The following is a 13,325-nucleotide window of genomic DNA, read 5'->3' on the forward strand; positions in this document are numbered from 1 at the left end:
CTAGAACTAATCAGGACTTATTACAGGGTTGCCGCAAGTCGGAGAAATCAGGGAATTTAGGGAAAAGTCAGATATTTTTATTAAAGTACTGGAAAAAATTTTGGAGAGGTTACAAATGATTGCAGAAATTCAATTATTTTCAAAAGTAATGAACAAAAAAAAAATTAAAAAAATTTTATTAAAATTCTTTGCAAAATTTCAATTATTTTCAAAAAATTTTCCTCAATTCAATTATTTTCAATATCTACTATTTTCATAATATTTTCCAAAAAAAAATTTAATTATTTAAACAAAATTTTCATAAAATTCCACGTGAACATTCAATTATTTTTATAAATAATAAAAATTTTACAGGAATTCAACTATATTTACAAATTTTTTTATAAATTTCTTCGCAATAATTCAGTTATTGTCATAAATAGTATTTTTTTTACAGAAATTCAATTATTTTCGTGAAAATAATAGAAAATAATAGAACTTATTATAAAATTTAAAATATTTTTAATACAATTTTAATTGAATTTCTCGAAAAATTTAATTATTATTGAAAATTTTATTAAAATTCCTCAAAAAAATTTCTATTTTGTTGATAAAATTCTTTAAATTAAATTTCGAGAAACATTCCTTTTTTCAATAAATTATTTATATTAGTATTTAAATAATTGAATTCTCGTAAAATTTTCCAATAAAAATTGATTTAAAAATGAATGTCAGTTAAAATTTTTGATAATAATTGAATATGAAAAGCATTATAGCATGAATTTTTAAAAATAATTGATAATTGAATTCTTTCGAAGAATTTTAATAAAATTTTTGAAAATAATTACATTTTTCGAAGAATTTACTTAAAATTGTGATAAAAATAATTGAAATCTTGTGAAGAATTTTATTAATTTATGATTAATTATGAATCATTATATTCAATCATTTAATTTATGATATTAATTATGAAATTAATTTATGAATTAATTCTTGCAATGAATTTTTTCAATTTTTTTTTTAAATAATTGAAATAATGTAAAGAATTTTATTTTTTATGAAAATAATTGAATTCCGGCAACGAATTTTATTACATTTTATTAAATAACTGAATTCTTTTGAGAACTTCTATTAAAATAGTAGATTTTGAAAATATTTGAATTTCAACGAAGGATTTCATTATATTCGTGAAATGTAATTAAATTCTTGCAAAAAATTTAAGAAAATAATTCCATTTTTCTAGGAATTTACTTTAAATTGTATTCAAAATAATTGAAATCCTATGAAAAATTTTATTATTTATGAAAATAATTGAATTCTTGCAACGAATTTTATTATAATTTTTGTAAATAGTTTAATTTTTTTTTTTTGAAAAATTTTATGGAAATTTAAATTTTTATAAAACATGAAGATATCAATTACTCCGAGTCGAGGACTCGAAGTGATTGATATCTTCATGTTTTGTAATAATATTCGTATAAGTTGTTGAATTATAATTTTAATTACTTAATTAAAAAGACTAATAAAAATTAAATTCAATAAAAAAAATTTAATTAAATTTAAAAAAAAAATAAAAATTGAGATAAAGAAAAATTATCATTATCATTATTCCAGGAAAAATTTAAATTAATTTCATATTTTTAAATTAATTTAATTAAATTTTAGGCAGTTCGAGGGGAAAATTACCGACCGAAAGTTACTATTGAGAGAAAATGTTTACAAAGAAAAAAGAAAAGTGAATTTTTAATGAGAATGAAGTATATAAAATGTATAAATCATGAACTACTTACCATAAGTCCATCCAACGAGTTCTCCAGTTCTTAAATTTTCGGATCTAAGCCATTCTTCGAGTGGTCTGAAATATTCCCTCACTGCCTCGCCATCCAATCGTACATGTCCTGTAGCGTCTTCCAAAGTCTTCTGCCATGGAACTGAAGAGCCCGTTTCCATTAATTTTCTGCAATTAAAATAAATTTTCCCTCCATTACTATTTTATTCCATCAGCATTCAAATATTAAACCAAAAAAGAGAAAGAAAATTCTAAAAAATTAAAAAAAAGAAAGAATAATACAGAATTGAAAAAAAAGAAGGAAAATGCAAAATTTAGAAAAGGAAGAAAAATACAAAATTAAAAAAAAGAAGTTTTCTTTTTATTCATTAAGATTCAAAATCGAAAAAATTAAATTTCTCTTATTTCTTTTCTAAGAATAGAAAATTCATTTGTTTATTAATTTTCAATTTAGTCTCAAATTTTATTTATACAAGTGAAAAAGAATTAACGTCAAGATAGAATGTCCCAATTTTGACGCCTTTAGGAAAATGTCATGAAATTTATATTAGAACCAGTTTTCAGACTAACTACATTGAATTTAAATATACCACTTTCTTGTGAGAAAGCACTCATGAATTTATATAGGTTTTTACAAAATAGTGAAACTATTAGACGACCTATTTTTTTATTATTCAATTTTAAATAAAACTTTTTTTTTAATTGTCTTTTTTATTTGGGCAAAAACCAAAATAACATTTTTTTTTCGGAAACAAAAATTTTTTCGAAAGAATTAAATTATATCTTAAAATTTTGAAAAAATTCTTTGAAACATTTGAATTATTTTTATAAATTGTAAAATTCTTCTGAAGAATGAAAAAGTAATTTGAATAATAAAAATTCTACTCAGGAATTTAATTATTTTCAATATAATTTTACTGAAATTTAAATAATTTTCCCGAACGGGTTCAACAAATTTTTAAAAATTGTAATAAAATATTTCTAAAAAAATCCAATTATTCTCAAAAATTTGCACGAAAATTTATTTTTATTTCTATTTATTTTATTTTTTTTCGAAATTTTAAATTTTAGTGTAATTTATATTACAATATATTCAATAAAAATAATAAAATAAAAGATCTCAAAATATTGATTGTCCTAATGGCTAACGCCATTAGCCCAATCGATATTTTGAGATCTTTTATTTTATTATTTTTATTATTTGGTTTCAAAAAATTTATTAATAATTAACATTCAATAATTGTGATTTTTTAAAATAGACAATTTAAATTTTGCAATATAATAAGAATAACAATATTATAAATATATAAACCGTTGCATAAGAAAATTTAAATAATTGAATTGAAATCGAGATTGAAATTTGAAATTAAATTAAAATAAATAAATAATAGAAATATGAAAAGAAATAAAATTAAAGGCAAAGTAATTTTAAATATATACATCTGCGAAGTAGTTGAAGTTTGAACTTTTGGAAATTTCGAGAAAAAAATGGGGAAAGAGAAAAATTGCAATATTGGACATGACGTCGCTCGTTATCGCTTTTGAACTGCAAGTTCTACACGAGTGTTTGAAAACCATTAAAGACAGATTTCATCTCGCCTCTCACCAACTCTGAGACAACATCCCATGAAACCTTGTCCCAATCGTGCACGCTGTTTATTTTCCAGTGTGAAACTTTTCTTAACATAACACGTTATGTTTGTCTATATATACAACATGTAGCAATCATGTCAATTACAATTACATTTATCACGTCAAGTGTACCGTGTGAATGTAGATCAATAATTGAACACCCGCGAGTAACCGGTAAATTCTTTATTCTATATGGAAAAGAATTTTTTTTGCGTGTCATGTTTTCTTGTTTTTATTGCATTTTATATATATGTGAATATGGAAAATTAAATTTTATGGTTTCTCATTATTTATTGTTTATTACTTTACTTATTTATTTATATTAAAATTTATTTTTTTTATTTTTTATTATTTCTATTTATTTATTTATTTATTTATTATTTCTATTTATTTATTTATTTATTTATTTTTCATTACTATTCATTTACTTATTATTTCTATTTATATATTTATTATTTCTATTTATTTCTATTTATCTACTTATTATTTCTATTAATTTTTATTTATTTGATATTTACATTCATTTATTGTTTATTATTCAATATTATCAATTTTTTTTTTTATTCTTATTTTATTTACTATAGTAATTTCATTATCTGGCTTTAAATTATTTTAAATACTGCGCGGTAACAATTAAACTTGAGTTAGAGGAACATTTTTTCTAAATAAAAATCGACATTTCTAATGATTAAAAATAACCTAAAGTGAATCAAGGGAAATATTTATTCAGTCTGACGAATATTGACTTTTACTACTGATATCAATTGAAATGAATTCGAGAAAGCATTGTCTGACCAAGATTTACTTTTACTACTGCGATTAATTCTAACTGTAAATTCCCAGAAAGTATTGTCTGTCTAATCAGGATTTATACTACTGCAGAAAATTAAAAAAATTTATTCCAAAAAAAAAATGTTTTCTCTGCGTAAAAAAACATTTACGCTACTAATTTACCTTCAATGCAAATTTTGTTCAAGAATTGTCTGACTAAAAACGCTTTTACTACTAATAGATGAATTAACCAAAAATCAAGCTTTTGTCTGACTAAACATTATTTTTGCTACTAATTTACCTTCAATGCAAATTTTATTCAAGAAATGTCTGACTAAAAAATCTTTTACTACTAATAGATGAATTAACCGAAAATCAAGTTTTTGTCTGACTAAACATTATTTTTGCTAATGTTACACTAATTTTAACTAAAATTCTAGAAAGGTATTAAAAATTAAAATTCTGAAAAAAATAACTCCTACTAGTAATAAAAATTTATTGTAGAATTTAACAAAGACAATGTCTGACTGAAAATTATTTTTACCACTAGTATTAACAAAACAGAAATTCCACACTTAGTTGTCTTACCAAAAATGACGGTTACTACTGAATCTAATTTTTTTTATTAAAATTTTCAAAAGTATTGTTTGACTAAAATTTATGTTTACTACTTGAATTAAATAAACAAAATTTCCAAACTGAGTTGTCGTACCAAAAATTACTTTTACTACTGTTGCTATTTTTTGACTAAAAATTAATAACTTTTACTACGTTTTTATTATTAGTATTTTTATAATTGCTGACTTTTATTTTTAAATAAAAATTTAACAAAGATTTGGAGAAAGTATCGTCTGACTAAAAATGACATTTACTACTTTACTACCAATTTTAACGTGAATTTCATAAAAAATTGTCTGGCTAAACGTGAATTTTACTACTTGTTTTCAATTAACATACAAATTCCGAAAAGAAGTGTCTGACTAAAACAGATTTTTACTACTTGTTTAATAAAATATTAATTCCAGAAAAATATTGTCGGTTTTTACTTTTTGTTTTCAAAAAAAAAAAAAAATGCATCGAAAATTATTGTCTGACTTAAAAAATTTATTGTCTGACTTTTACTACTACTACTAATTTTCATATAAATTTCAGAAAGAATTGTCTGACTAAAACCGCTTCTTACTACTTGTTTTTAATTAACATAAAAATTCCGAAAAATTTCGTCTGACTAAAACTTATTTTTACTACTGGCTTTTAACTAAAATGAAAATTACGAAAAGTATTGTCAGACTAAAAAATTACATTTACTACTACTACCAATATTAATATAAATTGCAGAAATAATTGTCTGACTAAAAGTGATTTTTACTACTTGTTTTAAATTAAAATACAAATTCCGAAAATTAGTGTCTGACTAAAATTGCTTTTTACTACTTGTTTTAATTAAAATACTAAATCTGAAAAGTATTGTCGGACTGAAAATGACTTTTACCACTGTTACCAATTCTAACACGAACTGCATAAACTTTTCACAGCTACGAACTTGAAATAGAAAATTCTAGTTACAATTAAAAATTTATTTTTACTATAAGTTAATTAAATACCTTTGAATTTTAAAAAACTGAAATGAATTTTACCACTAATAGAAAATCTGATCAGAGTTCGAAAAAAGTTTAGTCTGGCCAAAAATGACTTCTACTACTACTACTACTTCTTTAACCGAAAATTTCGAATCGTGAAAATGTAGAGTAAATTATAAAATTATATATTTAATTCTATTTAATTCTACTTAAATTTATTGAACTTTTAAAAATTTTTCGGTAAAATATTTCGCAGTGGGATTTTTGACTATACGAGATTTATAAAGTAATTTCTTTCCCTGGATTACAAAAGTAAATGTTTATCTTCTGGCCTTGGGAAGTAGATATGTAATCGACTTCCTTCTATCCTTTCTTCCTCTTTCAAGTACCGTTCTTTTTTCGATTCGTGTCTTGTGGTTTGACCTAGTCACTCACTCTCGGTTATATTACTTTGAAGATTACAGACGGGTGCAAAAAAAAAAGAATGAAAGAAGCGAATTGCATAATACCCTATTTCGAGTGTGTGTTTGTCTGTGTTTGTACGTGGTGAGGATAAAGCTGCTTTTCATTACAGAGCAAAGGAGACGAATGACCGCATTTAGATTACATTTACTTCCTCCAAAAAGCCAACTCGTTTGCATCTCACAAACAAGCCCTAATGAAAATTTTCTATTTGCATTTTTTGGTTATTTCACATTTTGTTAGTTATTTTTGGCAAAAACAAAAGCAAAATAACCAAACAGAATTCACTAAAGAAACTTAAAGAACCAAAAAAAATGTATTAAACAAATTAAAAGCTAACTGAACCAAAAACAAATGACTAAAAATCAAAAGGAATATACTACAAAAACCAAAACAAAATTTATTAAAAAAAAATAAAAGCAAAAGGAAATCTTAAAAAATTTATTAAACACACTAAAAACTGAAAGAACAAAAATAAATTTACTGAAAAAACTAAAAAATAAAAGTAATAAAAATTATAAGCACAACAAAAATTTATTAAACAAACTAAAAGCCAATAGAACCAAAGGGAATTTACTAAAAACTATAAGAAGCAAAAAAATTTACAAAAAAATATAAAAATGAAAGAACCAAAAAAAAAAAAAATTGATTAAATAAACTAAAAACTAAAAGATCCAACAAAAATTTACTAGAAAGATTAAAAATTAAATTGAAAAAAATTTTACTAATTAAAAATAATTTCTAAATTAACCAACTTTCGTAATAAAATGTCCAAATACAGTTTTGTACAAACAAATTTCTTTATTTCAAAGAAATTATGCTTAAATTAAAGAAATTTTCAAAAAAAAAACTAAAAACCCAAAAAATTAAAAAGAATTATCAAAAAAATATAAAAACTATAAGAACACAAAAATTTATTAAACAAACTAACGACTAAAAGAATCAAAAAAATTTACTAAAAAAACTGAAAGAACCAACAAAATTTACTAAAAATACTAAAAACTAAAAAAACCAACAAAAGTTTACTAGAAAGATTAAAAATTAAATTAAAAAAAAATTTACTAATTGAAACTAATTTCTAAATTAACCAACTTTCGTAATAAAATGTGCAAATACAGTTTTGTATAAAAAAATTTCTTTATTTCAAAGAAATTATGCTTAAATCAACAAAATTTACTAAAAAAAATTAAAAACCCAAAAAATTAAAGCATTTACTAAAAAATATAAAAAATATATGAACAAAAACAATTTATTAAACAAACTAACGACTAAAAGAATCAAAAAAATTTACTAAAAAAACTAAAAACTAAAAGAACCAATAAAATTTTACTAAAAAAATTAAAAATTTACTAATTGAAATTAATTTCTAAATTTACCATTTTTCACAATAAAAAGTGCAAATAGAGTTTGCTGAAAAAATTTTCTTTGTTTCAAAAAAATTATTTTTGAATCAAAGAAATTTTCTCAATTATTAAAGAGACAAAGCAACATTTATTTGAATTAAAGAAATTATTTCATTACCATTGTTGCCTAAAAAAATATTTTTTTGGTTTTTAAAAAAATCTTTGATTTATATCAAAAGAAATAAACTTTTATTTAAATTAAAAAGATACTAAATATGCAAATTTCTTTCAATTAAACAAGCCAGAAACTAACAGAACCAAAAAAATTACTAAAAAACTAAAAAACAAAAAGGAATTTACCGAAAGAAGTAAAAACTATAAGAACAAAAAAAAATTATTAAACTAGATGAAAACTAAAAGAACCCTTAAAAATTAATTAACGAAACTAAAAACTAAAAGAAACACAAAAAATTTACTAAAAAATTTTAAAACACAAAAAATCGAGTGGAATTTACTGAAAGAACTAAAAATTATGAGCACCAGAAAAATGTATTAAACGAACTAAAAACTAATAAAACCAAAAGGAATTTACTATAAGGACTTTTTTACTATAAAAAAAATTATTAAACAAACTAAAAACTAATAAAACCAAAAAAAATTATTAAACGAACTAAAAACTAATGGAGCCAAAAGAAATTTACTAAAAGAAGTAAAAACTATATAAACAAAAAAAAATTACTAAAAATAAAAAAATTGAAAGAACCAATAAAAAATGTATTAAACAAACAAACAACTAAAAGAATAAAAAAAAATTTGGTAATTGAAACTAATTTCTCAATTTACCAACTTTCGTAATAAAAAGTGCAAATACAGATTTGTACAAAAAAGTTTCTTTATTTCAAAGAAATTATGTTTAAATCAAAGAAATTTACTAAAAAAAAACTAAAAAACTAAAAGTAATTTACTAAAAGAACTAAAAACTATCAGAACCAAAATAATTTTACTAAAAAATATTAAAACTGAGATAGAACCAAAAAAGTTGATTAAAAAAACTAACAACTTAAAGAACTAAACAAATTAAAAACTAAAAGAACCAATAAAAATTTACTAAAAAAATTAAATTAAAAACAAATTTACAAATTGAAACTATTGTATAAATTTACTAACTTTCGTAATAAAAAGTAAAAATCTAGAAAAAAGTATTTCAAAGAAATTATGTTTGAATCAAAAAAATTGTCTGCATTGTTGAAGGATCAAAAAAACATTATTTTGAATTAAAGAAATTGTTTTATTACCATTGTTGTCTATAAGAAATATTTCTTTGTTTTAAAAAAATCTTTCATTTATATCAAAAGAAATAAACTTTTATCTCAATTTAAAAAAATTCTAATTATGCAAATTTCCTTGAACCAATAATAGGGGAATGTAGTCAAGGTTGGCCTACTGTCTAGGTAGGCCACTCGCGTTTTTTTGTCAAGTTCACTAGCGCCACCTACGCGCATTTTTGTCGAAGCTTGTCTTAGTGAAACCTAACTTTTTGTTCAATTACATTTTCGGAAAATCGAAAATTGTGTTTTCTGTGACGTCGGTACAAAAAAAGCTCAAAAAAAGTTTTGTGCATAATGTGAAAAACCATTAATAAAAGATAAAAAACAAATTGAATCGTCAAGGCAAGTATGCAGAAAATTTGTGGGACTCATGGTTGAAAGGAAAACAAAGTAAAAAATCGAATCCCGAAACGTATTTCTTTTTGTTTACAACAATTCGGTAATGTTACTTACTGTCAAGGTCGGCCACTATGTGTTTAAAATGCGCAAAGTTGAGGACGAGCTACTTCATTTGCAAAAACTGCAATTCTGTATAACTCATAATATAATTGATCATCTTATTAATATTTTTATTTAATTTTATTAATATTTTAGTGCAAAACTTTTTTTTATTTATATTTATTTTTTTATATTGTTTATTGTTATTATTTTGTTATTTCATTAAGTTACAAACTGTAAACAATAAAGAATCAATTTTCCGTAACTCCAAACATGTTATTTTATTTTTTAACGATTAATGCCCTTTGAATTTTAAACATGGCCGACCTTGACTGTAATGGCCAACCTGGACTACAAATTTTTTTTTTTTTAAATCTTTATAACTTTTTCATTTTTAAACCTGTCAATTTACTTTGTACAGAAAAAATGTTCCTATTAAACAGGACTTTCCAACCATATACTTCAATTGTCCAAATTCATTTTTAAAAAAAAGTTATAAACAAAAGTCAAAAAGGTGGCCGACCTAGACTATGTTCCCCTATATTTTTCTAAAAAAAATTATTATTTTCTTCAAATAAATTATTCAAATCAACGAAAAAAGAACTAAAAAAAATAATGAATAAAAAGAATAGAAAAAAATTAAATTAAATAATTAAATTAAATACTTCAAAAAAAGATTTTATTTTCATTCAAATATACTCAATTTTTAATTTAAAAAAAAACCGATTTATTTTATTTAAACATTTTTTTCTGGATGTTCAGTGTCGAAAGAATATAAATATAAAAAAAAATTCGTTTCAAAATATGCCCACGAGTGCTATAATTTAATATCGATCTCATAATTTCCGGTAAAATATACCAATTTGAAATCGGCACTTTCCTGTAAATCGCGGTGTCGTAATCCGGGATGCTGAGAATGTTACTATATACACGTCATTATGAGAAAAGTACTTCGCCTATATATATATATACGTATGGGAAAACTATAAATCACACCGATTTATGTTTGTTTATATAGACTTGACCCAATGCTTAAGCGAATAATTCGCCAAGGGAACAAAAATCAATTAAGTCATATAATACAAATATATATTTAAATTCAAATGGAAAAAAATCTAACTGTTCATAACACTATATTATTAAGTCTTTTGACATGGTTATACTCCTTCTAATTTGGATTTTTTTATAACTGCGCAAAATTGATTTTGCAAGACAGAAACAGGGAGAGGTGGGTATTTTTATTCTTACGCTCTCTCTCTCTCTCTTCTTTTTTTATAATTTTTTATTTGTAATTTAGAAAATTTATAAACTATATTAACTTTTAATTTATATTTTATTTTATATTTTTAATTTATTTAATTTATTTAATTTATTATTTTATTATTTTACTTAAATAAGCGAGAGGGAGAAAAAAATGGAAATTTTTTTTTTCTCTAAGAAAAAAAAAGAAGGTGAGAGAGAAAAAAGTTTAGAACTTTTTTTTTTACTCTAGAGAAAAAAGAGGGAGAGAGAAAAGGAGAGTTAAAAAAAATATGTCAAGTGAAATTTTGTTATAATAGTTTTGAAACAAGAAATATACACACATAGAACTTTAATCATGGCAAATGATCCACAAATGCGTGACACGAGTGTTGTAATATAAAAAATCCCAAGATTTCGTGTCCGTCCAAAAGGAACTCTTGCATGCAGTGAAAACGTTAGTTCCATATTATACATACACGTAACGAGCCTGTATTTCTTCATAAAAGTATCACACGACCGGAAATCTCACTTTGACATTTTTCCTTTTTCTTTTTTTTTGCTCTAAAAATTTTCTACTCTCCTAATTTTTCCTTCTTTTCAAAAAATTTATTCACTTAGATACTATAAAGTTTAATTAAACAAGTGTATTTCAACGTTATGCGAAAAGTCATTTCTCAAAGCAAATATTTGAAACGAAAATTCATTAAATAAAATAAGAAATAAATAAAAAATACCTAAATAATGAAAATTATCATTTTCATTATTTATTTTTTATTTATTTCTTATTTTATTTAATTAATTTTCGTTTCTAATAATGCAAATAATGAAATAAAAATAAAATAAATAAGAAATAAGTGAGGAAACTAGAAATAAACTAAGTAAACTAAGTAAAACAAATATAGGAAAAATTAAAGAAATAAAATAAATGTGTAATTAACTAAATGAAACAAAAAATTAAAAGGAAATAAGTTTGTCTTAGATTACTAACTGCAAAGTAAAAAGAAGAGAGCCGGAACTACATTCGCAGTCGATAATAAATAAATAAATAAATAATAAATAGGAAATACATTTTTCACATTCCCATCGCATGGGAAAGTATTCTAATTGTTTATTATAATTATTTACTTATTTATAATTATATAATTATTATTTATAAAATAAAAATACTCCTAAAATTGTGAAATTATTAAAATTAGTATAAAATTATATTCAAGTTTCAAAACTTATAATAACTTTATAAAATTATAATAAAATATATTAAAATTATACAACGAATAAATAAATAAATACAAATCACAAAATTATAATAAAATTGTAAAATTAAAAAATTAAAAAACTCCTTTTCTTTTAATTTTCTTTTATTTAGTTAATTTATTTTATTTGTATAATTTTTCTTATATTTGTTTTTTATTATTATGGAATTATAAAATTTAATAAGCTTGCTAATTATGCAAATAAAAAAAATTATAATTGTTCACTTTTTCCGCCTATATTATTAAATTCTTCACACATATTATCACATTTTTATCATATAATGAGAAAAAGTATTTTTCTTTCCAAAGTGTGATTTTTGGCGAGAATGAAAGAAAAATGTTTTGGCGAAAAAAGAATATTAACAAATCTGAACTAGATTCACAGTCAATGAAGATAAGAGCGTTTTTCGTTGCATAAACTAGAATGCGCAATTTAAAAGAGCTGTGCCAAAGTTGTTACGTCATAGTGCATAGTAATTGAAAATCTCCCATTAAACGTCTGATCGATAGTTCTATGGTGAACAAGTGACCAGAGCAATAAATAATTGTATTCGCTCTATGAATCAATGAATCAAAATTCACTATATAGGTATAAAAATAAATATGCAGTGAAATGAACACTCTATAGAAAATAGATATCCTTTTCATTTGACAATATTTTTTTTTTTTTTATTAATTTCTCTATTGCGGATGATTTTCGTCTCGGAATTATTATTTCCGGTTGGCAATTTCACTCTTAACTTACGTATGTATATATATGTATACATGAAACTTTCGTAACTATTAGTAATATCTGTATGTCAGTAATGCGAACGTTTAAGACTATATGCCATGTCTCCAATTACAGGAAACATTTCATGAATATCAGTATCAGTGAATGTAACATACAAACTTACAAACAAAATATCAATCCCCTAATATCATTATTCTAGTGCGGAAATCAATTTAATATGTAGCTTTTTATTAAATTTGATTGATTAAATTTAATTAAAAAAAAGAATTCGTTTAGGTTAATTTTTATTAACTTTATTTTCATAATTAAAGAAATTTAATTCATTACGGCGGTTTTTTTTTGCTCTTTCCACTTTAGACGCTATTTTCTCGGCGAAAAACTGTTCACTTTTGATTAATATTTAAATAATTAATAATAATTAATATTAATATTTAAATAATTAATAATAATTAATAATTAAATAATTACAAAAATAATTATGAATGTTAATAATTAATAACAAAAATAATAATTAATATTAATAATAAATAATAATAAATAATTAAAACGAAAATAATAATTAACAATAATTAATAACACTGTTTCTAATTAAAGAAACTAAAAGAACAAAAAAAATTTACTACAAAAACTATAAACTAAAAGAACTAAAAAAATTTCCTAAAAAAATAAAAACTAATATTTACTAATAAATCTGAAAACTATAAAAACCAAAAAAATTTATTAAACAATCTAAAGACTAAAACAACCAAAAAAATTGATTAAAAAATCTAAAAAC

The 13,325-nt window shown here is 22.0% G+C and overlaps 1 protein-coding gene across 2 annotated transcripts in view; it reads right to left on the minus strand.

Annotated features, from left to right (window-relative positions):
• LOC122498256 (angiotensin-converting enzyme) overlaps nt 1-13,325 on the minus strand; it is a 210,615-nt gene that overhangs the window by 6,669 nt on the left and 190,621 nt on the right. For both annotated transcript variants that reach the window (XM_043605911.1, XM_043605910.1), the window contains one exon: nt 1,770-1,936. In XM_043605911.1, coding sequence (XP_043461846.1) covers nt 1,770-1,936 — 167 coding nt within the window. The remainder of the gene's footprint in view (nt 1-1,769; nt 1,937-13,325) is intronic.

This window comes from Leptopilina heterotoma, unplaced genomic scaffold (genome assembly GCF_015476425.1).
Source record: "Leptopilina heterotoma isolate Lh14 unplaced genomic scaffold, ASM1547642v1 Lhet_144, whole genome shotgun sequence".
Lineage (NCBI taxonomy): Eukaryota > Metazoa > Arthropoda > Insecta > Hymenoptera > Figitidae > Leptopilina > Leptopilina heterotoma.